Source organism: Felis catus, chromosome X, assembly GCF_018350175.1.
Source record: "Felis catus isolate Fca126 chromosome X, F.catus_Fca126_mat1.0, whole genome shotgun sequence".
NCBI lineage: Eukaryota > Metazoa > Chordata > Mammalia > Carnivora > Felidae > Felis > Felis catus.
The window spans coordinates 31,606,813-31,619,963 of NC_058386.1; the positions used below are offsets into that span (position 1 = coordinate 31,606,813).

A 13,151-nucleotide genomic window follows, 5' to 3' on the forward strand; every position below is an offset into this window, starting at 1 on the left:
GGAATCATATATCCAGCAGGAGACTTATACCAAGAATATATAAAAATACAACTGAACAATAAAAGAATAACCCAATTAAAAAGAAAAAAAAAAGGAGATACTCAGATGGCCAACGAGCACATGAAAAGACACTCAATATCATTAGTCATTAGGGAAATGCAAAACAAAACCACAATGAAATAGCACTTGACACCAACTTAGATGACTAATTTTTTTTTTTAAAGGAAAGAAACACTATAACAAGTATTGGGAAAGATTTATAGAAATTGGAACCTTATATGCTGCTATAAAGATTATAAATTGTACAAACTGCTATGGAAAACAGTTTAATGTTCAACAGTTTAACATTTCTTAAAGTGTTAAAAAATAGATTGATTCAGCATTTCCACTCATTGGTTTATACTCAAAATTATTGACAATATATATATTCACACAAAAATTCCTATATAAATGTTAATAGCAGCATTATTCATGATATCCAAAAAGTGGAAGCAAAGCAAATGCCCATAAACTGATGAATAGATAAACAAAATGTGGTATATATATATAATGGAATGTTACTCAGCTATAAAAGGAAATCAAACAGGGGCACCTGGGTGGCTCAGTCGGTTGAGCATCCAACTTCAGCTCAGGTCATGATCTCATGGTTCATGGGTTTGAGCCCCGTGTCGGGCTCTGTGCTAATAGCTCAGAGTCTGGAGACTGCGTCTCCCTCCTCTCTGCCTCTCCCTCGCTGGCACTCTCTCTGTCTCAAAAATAAATAAATGTTAAAAAATATTAAAAAACAGAAATGAAACATTGATACATGCTATAGCATGGATGAACCTCAAAAGCATTATGGTAAGTCAAAGAAGCCATAGCACAAAAGGGCACATATTTTGATTCCATATCTATATGTTTAGAACAGGCAAATCCATGGTGACTGAAAATAGGTCAGTTTTTTGTTTTTTGTTTTTTGTTTTTTCCAGTGGAAGAGAGAAGAGGGAAAGGGGGAATGACAGCTAATAGGTATGGGATTTCCTTATGTATTGATAAAAATGTTCTAAAATTAAATAGTGGTGGTGATCATACAGCTCTGTAAATATATTAAACATTAATGAATAGGACATTTGAATTGGGTGAAATTTATGTTATATGAGTTATATATCAATAAAGCTGTTATAAAACTGTACTATTTTAATCATCTAAAATATAATTTAAATAATCATGTTTATAAAAATAGTATGTGTATTTATACCTTTAATGCATGAAATGATTCAGTTTTATGTTTAACAGTCATATCTCTAATTCATAACACTATTTAGGACTATTTTAGTATTTCTCAATATTTGAAGTAATATGATATAAAAACAGGGAGAAATATGACTTAAAAAAATTTCCGAGGATGCCTGGGTGGCTCAGTTAGTTGTTATGTCCAACTTTGGCTCAAGTCATGACCTCATGGTTTGTGAGTTTGAGTCCCGCGTTGGGCTTGCAGCTCATTGTGGAGCCTGCTTCAGATCCTGTGTCTCCCTCACTGTCTGCCCCTCCCCTGCTTTTGGTCTCTCTCTCAAAAATAAAATAAACATTAAAAAAAACCCTCCAGTCCTTTTTAGAGTTCCATATCTCTCCCCCTTTACAGTAGTCTTAAATAACATCTTTGCCTGTTAAAAAAGAAAATTTCTGAATTTTCTCTTTCCTGATAAAGGAGGACTAGATGAGCTTGCTCCTTCTCTCTCTAAAAAACAACCCTAGACCAACACTTCTCAGGTGGTAATATGAATATAACTCACTTGGAGTTTTTGCTAAACTTTTTATGTTTTAGGAGTTTTTGTGTGGGGCCTGAAATTCTGCGTTTGTGACAAGGTTCCATTTCATGAAGTTGCTGCTGATTCACATAGCACACTTTGAGTAGCAAAATCTTGGGTTATAGTAGAGAGAATAGCCTAGATCAACAGAATTAACAGCAAACTAAAAAAGCCAAGAAATCCTTGATATACCTCAACCTGTGGTAAGCTGTGGTAGGGGCGTGGTAGCAGCCTTTTGTATGAATGACAGGCTACAGGTGTGGGATCAGATTAAGAAAGTGTGGTTCTTACTTCTTTTCAACACTGTTCCGGAGGATTATTGCCATCCTGTTCACACAGCCAGCCATGTTTGAACAGCAAAAATGCATGCCAAGTGCTGCTTAAGAAGTAATAACAAAGCAGTTCCAAAGTTGTAATGGGTTGAAGAAAAATAGGTGCCACTGTTTTTCCACTCAGGGAGGTAGAAGACTGGGAAGACTTTCGTTCCATCCTTAAAATAACAGCAAAAACATATACATAACATCAGCCAAAAACATACAAATAGCAAATTCCCAAATGTTTTAAGCTCCCTTAGGAAGCTAAGGTTGTAGGGTAACAAAGTAGCCTAAAGTTCAAGGAGGAGGTGTTTACAGGAAGAAATGGCATGATAACAATTGTCTACTTGTAGTAGAGACAGCTAGGCACTGATAAGAGATGAGTTAGGATGGTTGGTGAATTGGTAGAAACCAAGAGTACAGTCCTGAGACAGCATGAAGTCCCTAGGGGCCCCAGCATTAGGGAGAGTCTGCATCTTCTTGCAGGGTTTTACTCCACAAACCTCACTGGTTGCTCAGGGAATTGACTATGGAGTGAGTCTGGAGAATGTATCCCTCTTGGCATAGACCTGGGGGAGGGGCATGCAATTCACCCAATGCCTCTGTTCCCTATAGAACAAAAACAGTAATCTATGGGCAGAAGGACCACACATGCACACATGGTAAAATCTCACTGGAGCTGAAAAAAGAAATGAAAAATAATAATAACAACACTACCAACAACAAACCACCTCTACCCCTGGGAAAGGGGTTGAAATTCAATATGACAGTCAAGTAGAAAATCCCAAAGAATCTATAAGAAATCTCCTAGGATCAGTACAGTTTGCCATGGTTGTAGGATGGATATATAATCAGTATATAAAAATAAATTGTTTCTATATAGTGGCAGCAAACAGTTGGAATTTGCAATAAAAAAATATAAGCACTGGGTGTTATATGTAAATGATGAATCGCTAAATTCAACTCCTGAAAACAGTATTACATTATATGTTAACTAGCTAGAATTTAAATAAAAACTGTATCTCTCTCTCTCTCTCTCTCTCTCTGTGTGTGTGTGTGTGTGTGTGTGTGTGTAATAAAATACTTAAATATGAATTCAGTGAAATATATGCAGAATATATATACTGAACGTTAAAAAATAGTGAGGAAAGTAAAAGGACTAAATAAATAGAGAAATATACCATGCACATAGAACTGGAAGACACAATATTAAGATAATTTTTGTCGGCTTTGCCAAATTGATCTATAGATTCAATGTAACCCTAGTGAAAATCCTACCTCACTTTTTTTAGTAGGTATCAATAAGTTGACCCTAAAATGTACTTGAGAATTTGGGGGATGAAACTTTTCTGTATGGAAATGTAAATACGTGACAACACATCCCTCAAAATCCTAGAAGTGTACACTACTAAGAATGAATGTTAGCGCATGTAGTTTTTTTGTTTTGTTTTTTAATCAGCCAAGACATAGAAGTAATCCAGGATTGAATGCAGACTGTATCAAATGAATCTAGCTGCATTACAAATGTTTGACAACCTCGTTGAATATAATGGAGAAGAAAGGTGCTGACTAAATTGTGTTTTGAAAGCAATATCACAACTGCATACTCTAGAACTAAAGACAAAAAGATCTGTACATGCACATGATACTCTGCTTTCTTGCAAGAGTATGGGTTTGCAATTCCAAAATTATATTTATACTACAGTTGAACAAATAAGTAAATATGTTGTCGGTAACAAAAGCCAGGTTTTTCACTCTTGAAGAGTGAAGTTAGGAATAAGGAAGGGGGGCTGCCTGGGTGGCTCATTGGGTTAAGCGTCCAACTCCTGGTTTTGGCTCAGGTCATGATCTTGCTGCTTCATGGGTTCGAACCCTGTGTTGGGCTCTGTGCTGGCAGCATGGAGCCTGCTTGGGATTCTCTCTCTCCCTCTCTCTCTGTGCCTCCCCCACTCATGCTGTCTCTGTCTCTCTGGAAATAAATAAATTAACTTTAAAAATTAAAAAAAAAAAAAGAAATAAGGAAAAGAGGAAGGTCATAATGAGTCCTTTGGTGCTGATTGCAGTTGGTGGAATTGGAAGTAACAGTGTAACAGTTTTTGCTATATTGTAATCTATTTATTGGCTTCTAGTTAGGAGATTTTTCATGAGTTGTTTTCCTGTTATGGGTGTGATCTATCCTCAACAAGATGTTAAATCCCTTTAGAGTAATTTCTGTCTCTTCTCTAATATTGATACAAGATGACATTGGGATATTTAGAGGACATGGTCCATATCAAATACTTCATGACTGATTCACTATCAACTTGAAAGCCTAGTAAATTGTCTTTTTCAGATTAAAGTTAGAATTGCTTCCAATTTTTAAAAAATGAGACCCTTTGCTTTTATTAAAAGCCATAGGTGGTCCATATACATTAAAGAGAAGCACATTTAGGTTATAAATATTCAGTCAACCAGAAATGAGCATTTTAAACTCATTACCTTGTCTCACATCTTATATCAGATACACAGTTATTTATAGGTTTTTATCAGGAAAAAATACTTTGAAATATATAACAGAAAATGTTGTTTGCTATGTACTAGTTGAAAATTTCTAGTGATCTTTGTTTGATAGACTGATTTTGCAATAATATGCTATAGAACTCCAATTGATCAACTGTTTAATGTTGTAGCATCTCAGATGAAAACATACCAGGCACTGTTTTTGTGAAGTATCTAGGACATCTGTTGCTCCCGGGAAATCTGTCTTCCAGTTCCAGGTGTAAAGCAATCTTGTTTTGTGAAGTTAATATACATATCATGAACATATTTTGCCATAGTTTCTTCTTCACAGAAAGTGAGAGTCAAGGAATTTGAGGGTATTTGTGAAGACTGCCAGTGTTTCCCCTTGATTTCAGATAAGACATCATCTCAGACCTTTAAGAATTTAAGCCATTTGGAATACTTGTTTGTTGCTTTTGTTTTCTTTTCAAGTTCTTAATTTTAATCCCAATTAGTTAATATACAGTGCTATACTAGCTTCAGATGTACAACATAGTGATTCAACAACTAAGTACATCACCTGGTGCTCATCAAGACAAGTGCACTCCTTAATCCCCATCAACTACTCAACCTACCTCCCCACCCTCACTCCCCCAGCAACCACCAATTTGTTCTCTGTAATCAAGAGTCTGTCTCTTGGTTTCTCTCTCTCTCTCTCTCTTTTCTCTTTGCTCATTTGTTTTGTTTTTCACATTCTACACATGAATGAAATTACATGGCAACCAATCCTCTCTGACCCATTTTGCTCAGCATAATACTCACTAACTCCATCCACAGTGTTGCAAATGGCAAGATTTCATTCCTTTTTTAGGCTGGGTAATATTCTATATATCACATCTTCTTTATACATTCATCAGTTGGTGGACACTTGGACTGCTTCCATATCTTGGCTATTGCAAATAAAGCTGCTATAAATGTAGGGGTGCATGCATCACTTTGAATTATTGTTTTTGTATTCTTTGGGTAAATACCCAGTAGTGCCATTACTGGATCATAGGGTAGTCCGGTTTTTAACTTTTTGAGGGACCTCCATGTTGTTTTCCACAGTGGCCGCCCCAGTTTGCATTCCCACCAATAATGCACGAGGGTTCTTTTTTTTCCACACGATCGCCAACACCTACTGTTTCTTGTGTTGTGTGATTTTAGCCATTCTAACAGGTGTAAGGTGATACCTCATTGTAATTTTGATTGTATTTCCCTCATGGTAAGTGATGATGAACATCTTTTCATGTGTCTTTTGGCCATCTGTATGTCTTCTTTTGACAAATATCTATTATGTCTTCTGCCCATTTTTAATTGAATTAGTTTTTGGGTGTTGAGTTGTATATGTTCTTTATATATTTTAGATACTAATCCTTTCCAATTATCATTTGCACATATTTTCTCCCATTCTGTAGGCTGCCTTTTAGTTTTTTTTATTCTTTCCTTTGCTGTGCAGAAAGTTTTTTTATTTTGATGCAGTCCCAAGTTTGTTTTTGCTTTTGTTTCCCTTGCCTCAGGAGACATATCTAGGAAAAAGTTGCTACGGCCAATGTCAAAGAGGTTACTGCCTGTGTTCTCTTCGAGGATTTTTATGGTTTCAGGTCTCACATTAAAGTCTTTCATCCATTTTGAATTTATTTTTGTGTATGGTATAAGAAAGTAGTCCAGTTTCTTTCTTTTCCATGTTGCTGTCCAGTTTTCCCAGCACCATTTGTTGAAGAAACTATCCTTTTCTCATTAGATGTTCTTTGCTGCTTGGTCAAAGATTACTTGACCAAACAGTTGTAGGTTTATTTCTGGATTTCCTATTTTGTTCTTTTGATATATGTATCTTTTTTGTGTGTGTGTGCTCGTACCATACTGTTTTGATCACTACTGCTTTGTAATATAACTTGAAGTCTGGAATTGTGATGCCTCTAGATGTGCTATTCTTTTTCAAGGTTGCTTTGGCTATTTGGGGTCTTTTGTGGTTCCATACAAATTTTAGGATTGTTTTTTCTAGTGCTGTGATCAATGCTGTTGGTATGTTCATTAGGATTGATTTGAATGTGTAGATTACTTTGGATAGTATAGACATCTTAATAATATTTTTACTTCCGATCCTTGAGCATGGAATGTCTTTCCATTTCCTAATGTCATTTTCAATATCTTTCATCACTATTTTATAGTATAGGTCTTTCACCTCTTTGGATAGACTTCTTCATAGGTATCTTACTGGTTTTTGTGTACTTGTAAATAAGGCTGATTCCTTAATTTTTCTTTCTGCTGCTTCATTATTGGTGTATAGAAATGCAACATATTTATGTAGATTGATTTTATGTCCTGCAACTTAACTGAATTCATTTATCAATTCTAGCTGTTTTTTTTCATGGAGTCTTTTGGGTTTTCTATATATAGTATCATGTCATCTGCAAATAGTGAAAGTTTAACATCTTCCTTACTGATTTGGATGCTTTTCATTTGTTTTTGTTGTCTGATTGCTGTGGCTAGGACTTACAGTACTATGGGATAGAAGTAGTTAGAGTGGGGCTCCTGGGTGGCTCATTCGGTTAAGCATCCAACTCTTCATTTCATCTCAGGTCCTGATCTCATGGTTCTTGAAATTAGCCCTGTGTCAGGCTCTGTGCTGACAGTGTGGAGCCTGCTTGGGATTCTCTCTCCTTCTCTCTCTGCCCCTCCCCTACATGTGTGCTCCCCTCAAAAATAAATAAATAAACATTTTTTTAAAAAAGAGAAGTAGTGAGAGTGGATATAGCTGTCTTGTTCTCATCCATAGAGGAAAAGTTCTCAGTGTTTCCCTTTTAAGGATCATGTTAGCAGTGCGTTTTTCAAAGATGGCCTCTATTAGGTTGAGGTATGTTTCCTCTAAACCTGTTTTGTTAAGGGTTTTATCATGAATGGATATTGTTCTTTGTCAAATGCTTTTTCTGCATTTATTGAAATGATCATATGGTTCTTATCCTTTATCTTATTGATGTGATGTATCATATTGATTTGCAAATATTGAGCTACTCTTGTAACCTATGTAACACAATGATGTGTTCATTGATATAAGTGGGGTACTAAAGTCCCTTACTATTATTGTATTATTGATCCATTCCTTTATGTTTATTATTAAACTGTTTTATGTATTTGGGTGCTTTTGTGTTGGGTGCATAAATATTTACAATTGTTTTATTTTTTTATTGCTTCCCTTATTCTTACATAGTATCCTTATTTGTCTCTTGTTACATTCTTTGTTTTAATGTCTAGTTTGTCCAGTACCTTTTGGAAACTTTTTAGAAAAAAGGCAATGTCTCATTCAACATAGCAAAACTTTCTGATGTTTATGTCACCCTTTTTTCCTCCCTAATATAGGACAATCTTTAAGATATTTACCACATATCTACATATTTTCACTTTGGTTTTAGTCTCAGTGTAGCAGTCATCTCTATAACTGACCCATTCCTTTTATTACCCCTCCATCTTCTATTAACTTGTATAGATAAATTCTGGTTTCTTTAAGCCATAAATCTCCAACCCTTTCCACATACTACCAAATCTGGATTAATTTCTTCAACAGTTAGGGAAACTGGCACCTAAACTTTAGAGTTACAGGAAACCTCATGCCTTCTGAGTCGCCTTCCCCATGTTGATGATCATTGATCAAACATTTGAATGCTAGGGTACTCAAGAGAATGACTAATGTTGAAATACTGGAATGTTCTTCCATTGCTGCATGGTAATATATTCTTCAGAGTTCTTCAATTAGAAATAAAGGGACCAGTGGTGCCTGAGTGGCACAGTCAGTTGAGCATCTAACTCTTGATTTCAGCTCAAGTTATGATCCCAGCGTCATGGGATTTAGCCCCACGTTGGCCTCCATGCTGAGTGTGGAGCCTGCTTAAGATTCTCTCTCTCTCTGTCTCTCTTCCTCTGCCCCTCTCCCCTGCTAGCTCTCTCTCCATATCTAAAAAATAAAAAACAACAAAATAAAAATGAAGAAACCAGTTTTCAGTTGCTTATAAAACCCTACAGATATATTTCATGTATTAAGCTTCTGAGTTTTATATTTTGCCTTTATTTGCAAAATAGTACTTTTTTCTTTTTCAAGCAAAGGCAATTTTTCTTACTGTTGCTCAAATTTTAATAAGATAGCACTTATGCTTTTTTCCCCACTTTTCCCATTTTTCTTTTTTTCATCAGTCCATTTTCCTTTTGAAGGAATAGAAAATTCCAGATTATTTCCCTCTTCTTTTGTGTGTCACTTTGGAAGAAAATCTCTCAAGGACTGTGATTCCTTGAAAACCAGAGAAATAAAGCCAGACACATGTTCTCTTTTCCTTTATGTTTGAACTGTCCACTAAATATCTCCATAGTGTGAATGATTTTGAAAGCATTTTTTTTCTGTAATGTCTGTCAATTTTAAATATATTCTGCATTATACAGTGATAAGATCAGAATACATTTAGACAGTACCATAAGTTATCTTTCTAGAAAAGCAAAACTAATGTTATATTTACTCTCTGTCTTTTTTGTGACAGGAGGAGTTATTCCCTCTGAGAGATGGATAGTAAATTTTGACCAGGACCTTTTAGATGGCCTTGTTTTTGCAACACAATTGGGAGCCTATTGTCCATTTTTGGTAAGAGTCATTTTTATGCAAAATGGTATTTATTATTTGAAAGAACTTAGTAATTAAAATTCAAAGTATTGTCTGTAAGCTGATTCTTTTAAATGTTTTTTAAACATTTAAAAAGTCACACCTGAATATGAATGGCTAACATTCTATTTTTGTTTATTCTGTTATTTTGATTGTGATAATCTACTTCCAGATGTGAATATTTAAATGATTCTTTGCTAGGGGCACCTAGGTGGCTCAGTCATTTAAGCATCTGACTTCAGCTCAAGTCCTGATAACACAGTCCATGGGTTAAAGCCCTACATCAGGCTCTGTGCTGATAGCTCAGAGCCTGGAGTCTGTTTCAGATTCTGTCTGTCTGTCTCTCTCTCCCTCTCCCTCTCCCTCTCCCTCTCCCTCTCCCTCTCCCTCTCCCTCTCCCTCTCCTCCTCCCCCACTTGCACTCTGTCTCTCTCTCTCAAAAATCTTAAAAATCTTTTAAAAAATAAAAAAAATAAATGATTCTTTGCTAAACTAAAGAGAACAGTTAAAAAGCAGTAATTTTTATTCTATTACTAAAGATTTGATTGTTGTCTTTTCAAGATTGAGTCACATCTTATAAATATGTATACACAACCAAACAGTTCTGAACAGTATCTGCACAACTGCCTGATCATTGTGAATGTACTTCGTGAAATTGGCTTTGACATTGACATACAGGTGGGTGCCTTTATATCACACATTCCGTAAGTCTGAGTTTCTTCTTTTCATATTATTTTCTAGTCTTATTACGTATGATTAGAAAATAAAAATTGTATATTTTTAGTTTATAAAATGTGATTTTTGTAGGTGTACAATGTGATGATTTAATATACAATGTGAAATGATTACCACAATTGAGTTAATTAACACATCTATCCCCTCACATACTTACCATTTTGTGTGTATGTGTGTGTGGTGAGAACACTTAAGATCCAACATCTCCCCATTTCCCCCATCTCCCTCTGGTGGCAACCACCATTCTACTCTCAGGTTCCATGGATTTGACTTTTTTGGATTCCACATACAATTGAAATTAAAAAAAAATACTTGCCTTACAGTGTCTGGCTTATTTTACTGAGCATAATGTCCTCCCATTTCATCCATGTTGTCACAAATGACAGGATTTCTTTTTTATGACTATTCTATTGTGTGTATATACCACATTTTCTTTATTCATCCATCGACAGACAGGTTGTTCCAGATCTTTGATATTATGAATAATGCTGCAATTGAACATGGGTGTGCAAATATCTCTGAGATGCTGATTTCATTTCCTTTAGATATATACCCAGAAATAAGGTTGCTGGACCATATGGTAGGTCTGTTTTTAATTTTTTAGAGGACCCCCATGCGGTTTTCCATAATGGCTATAAAACAAGGCACATTTCCATCAACAGTGTGCAAAGATTCCCCTTTTTCCACATCCTTGCCACTGCTTCACCTCTCTTTATATATATATATATATATTTTTTTTTAATATATGAAATTTATTATTGTCAAATTGGTTTCCATACAACACCCAGTGCTCATTCCAAAAGATGCCCTCTTCAATGCCCATCACCTACCCTCCACTCCCTCCCACCCCCCATCAACCCTCAGTTTGTTCTCAGTTTTTAAGAGTCTCTTATGCTTTGGCTCTCTCCCACTCTAACCTCTTTTTTTTTTTTTCCTTCCCCTCCCCCATGGGTTTCTGTTAAGTTTCTCAAGATCCACATAAGGGTGAAAGCATATGGTATCTGTCTTTCTGTGTATGGCTTATTTCACTTAGCATCACACTCTCCAGTTCCATCCACGTTGCTACAAAGGGCCAGATTTCATTCTTTCTCATTGCCACGTAGTACTCCATTGTGTATATAAACCACAATTTCTTGATCCATTCATCAGTTGATGGACATTTAGGCTCTTTCCACAATTTGGCTATCGTTGAGAGTGCTGCTGTAAACATTGGGGTACAAGTGCCCCATGCATCAGTACTCCTGTATCCCTTGGGTAAATTCCTAGCAGTGCTACTGCTGGGTCATAGGGTAGGTCTATTTTTAATTTTTTGAGGAACCTCCACACTGTTTTCCAGAGTGGCTGCACCAGTTTGCATTCCCACCAACAGTGCAAGAGGGTTCCTGTTTCTCCACATCCTCTCCAGCATCTATAGTCTCCTGATTTGTTCATTTTGGCCACTCTGACTGGCGTGAGGTGATATCTTAGTGTGGTTTTGATTTGTATTTCCCTGATGACACCTCTCCTCTTTTTTGATAATAGTTATTTTAACAGGTGTGAGGTAATATCTCCTTGTGGTTTTGATTTATATTTCCCTCATGGTTAGTGATGTTGAACACCTTTTCATGTACCTATTGGCCATTTATATGTTTTCTTCGGGAAAGTGTTAGTTGACTCCCTGTTCTCATATTTTGTAAGATCTTGCTGAAATGTGGAATTTGAAATATGACTTCACAAAAATCTACTGGATATTTTGAAATCTATATAATTAATGTATATCCAGCTGTGTGTGATAAGAAGGTAGCTCTAAAGATAGCTCCAGTTTTCTTAAACCCTAAGACTGAACTTGAGTGATTTAGTAACACTACTTAAGCTCTAAGAATTAATTAAAGGAGCAAAGTTGTTTGAATATAGATTATCATTTATTAATTTAGCTAAAAAAACTTTCACTTTGGTTTTAAAATAAATATTCATGTAGAGATCGCAGTGGCAATATATATTACTACTTTTGGATCTCCAAGTTCTAATTCCATCTGGCTTTTTACATCAAGTTCTCATTATCAGTAATCAAAACCATTATATGCTTACTATTTTTAAGCTCTTTGTTAGAGTGATAAAATAGTATAATAAATGATTTTTTACTTTGAATATACAAAGTCATTGGATAATCTAGATATATACATATTAAATGATAACATTCTACTCATGTAATTGTCATAAAATGAAAAAAATAAAGTGTAGAATTCATATAAGGAAGGGATCAGTATGATCTAGATTGATCCATCAAAGACTATGTGGAGAAGGCAGTGCTTATTTGGGTTCTTGAAGGGTGGATTGGATCTGGATTGGTAGTGGTAAGAGAGGAAGGAGTTTACTCAGAAGAAACAACATAAACAGAATGTCGAATGGAATATTTGACATACATTAAGGAAATTCTGTGAATAGATTCCTTAGTTGAATTTTGGATTAGAAAAAATCAATATAGGTATATATTGGGATACTGGATGTCAGCATAAAAGTCAGAAGTTTACGATGGGGTATTATGGGCATAAAGATATTTGCTTTCATAACTATGGTCGGAATGGACTTGATGGGAGAGGGACTGGAGATAGGGAACACACACCAATCAAAATATAATTTCATTTAGTCAAGGTGGAAAGTGTTTTCTCTACTCATGACATTTAAATGGAAACTTAAAATAATAAGCTGATATAGGAGACATTTAAGATTTGCTAGTTCTTGTTAACAGTCACAAAAGATGGGCACAGAAGAAAGACCATTACAAGTAACTCTTGAGTTTTCTGTTCCATGATGCAAGAGAGACTGATGATGCCAGTGCCCACATATGGCTTGGTATAAAGTTGTTCCTTATGCCTGCTGGAGAAATAACATTTCATAATGGCTTGCTTTTCCTTGTACTAAAGTCACTTGCATGTTAAACTCACTTTGTTTCAGGTCTGACATTTACATTCTTTTATATTGGTGTAGCTGTAAAGAGAAACTGTATTGTAGGATTTGACCAGAGCTTTCTTTTATAAGAGAGCTTTAAAGATAAATCGCAATGAAAGCCTTTGGTTTCAGAGAACAAAAATACTACAATTTCTGTCAATTAAACAAATTGAATATCCTCCACAAAAGACACTGGATAGACCCTGCAAAGGGTACAGATATGAT

General features: G+C 35.5%; 1 protein-coding gene across 2 annotated transcripts in view; it reads left to right on the forward strand.

The window, feature by feature from the left end:
• Positions 1–13,151, forward strand: part of CFAP47 (cilia and flagella associated protein 47) — a 566,822-nt gene that overhangs the window by 230,030 nt on the left and 323,641 nt on the right. For both annotated transcript variants that reach the window (XM_045050610.1, XM_045050611.1), the window contains 2 exons: positions 9,145–9,245; positions 9,825–9,941. In XM_045050610.1, the coding sequence (XP_044906545.1) occupies positions 9,145–9,245; positions 9,825–9,941 (218 nt within the window). The remainder of the gene's footprint in view (positions 1–9,144; positions 9,246–9,824; positions 9,942–13,151) is intronic.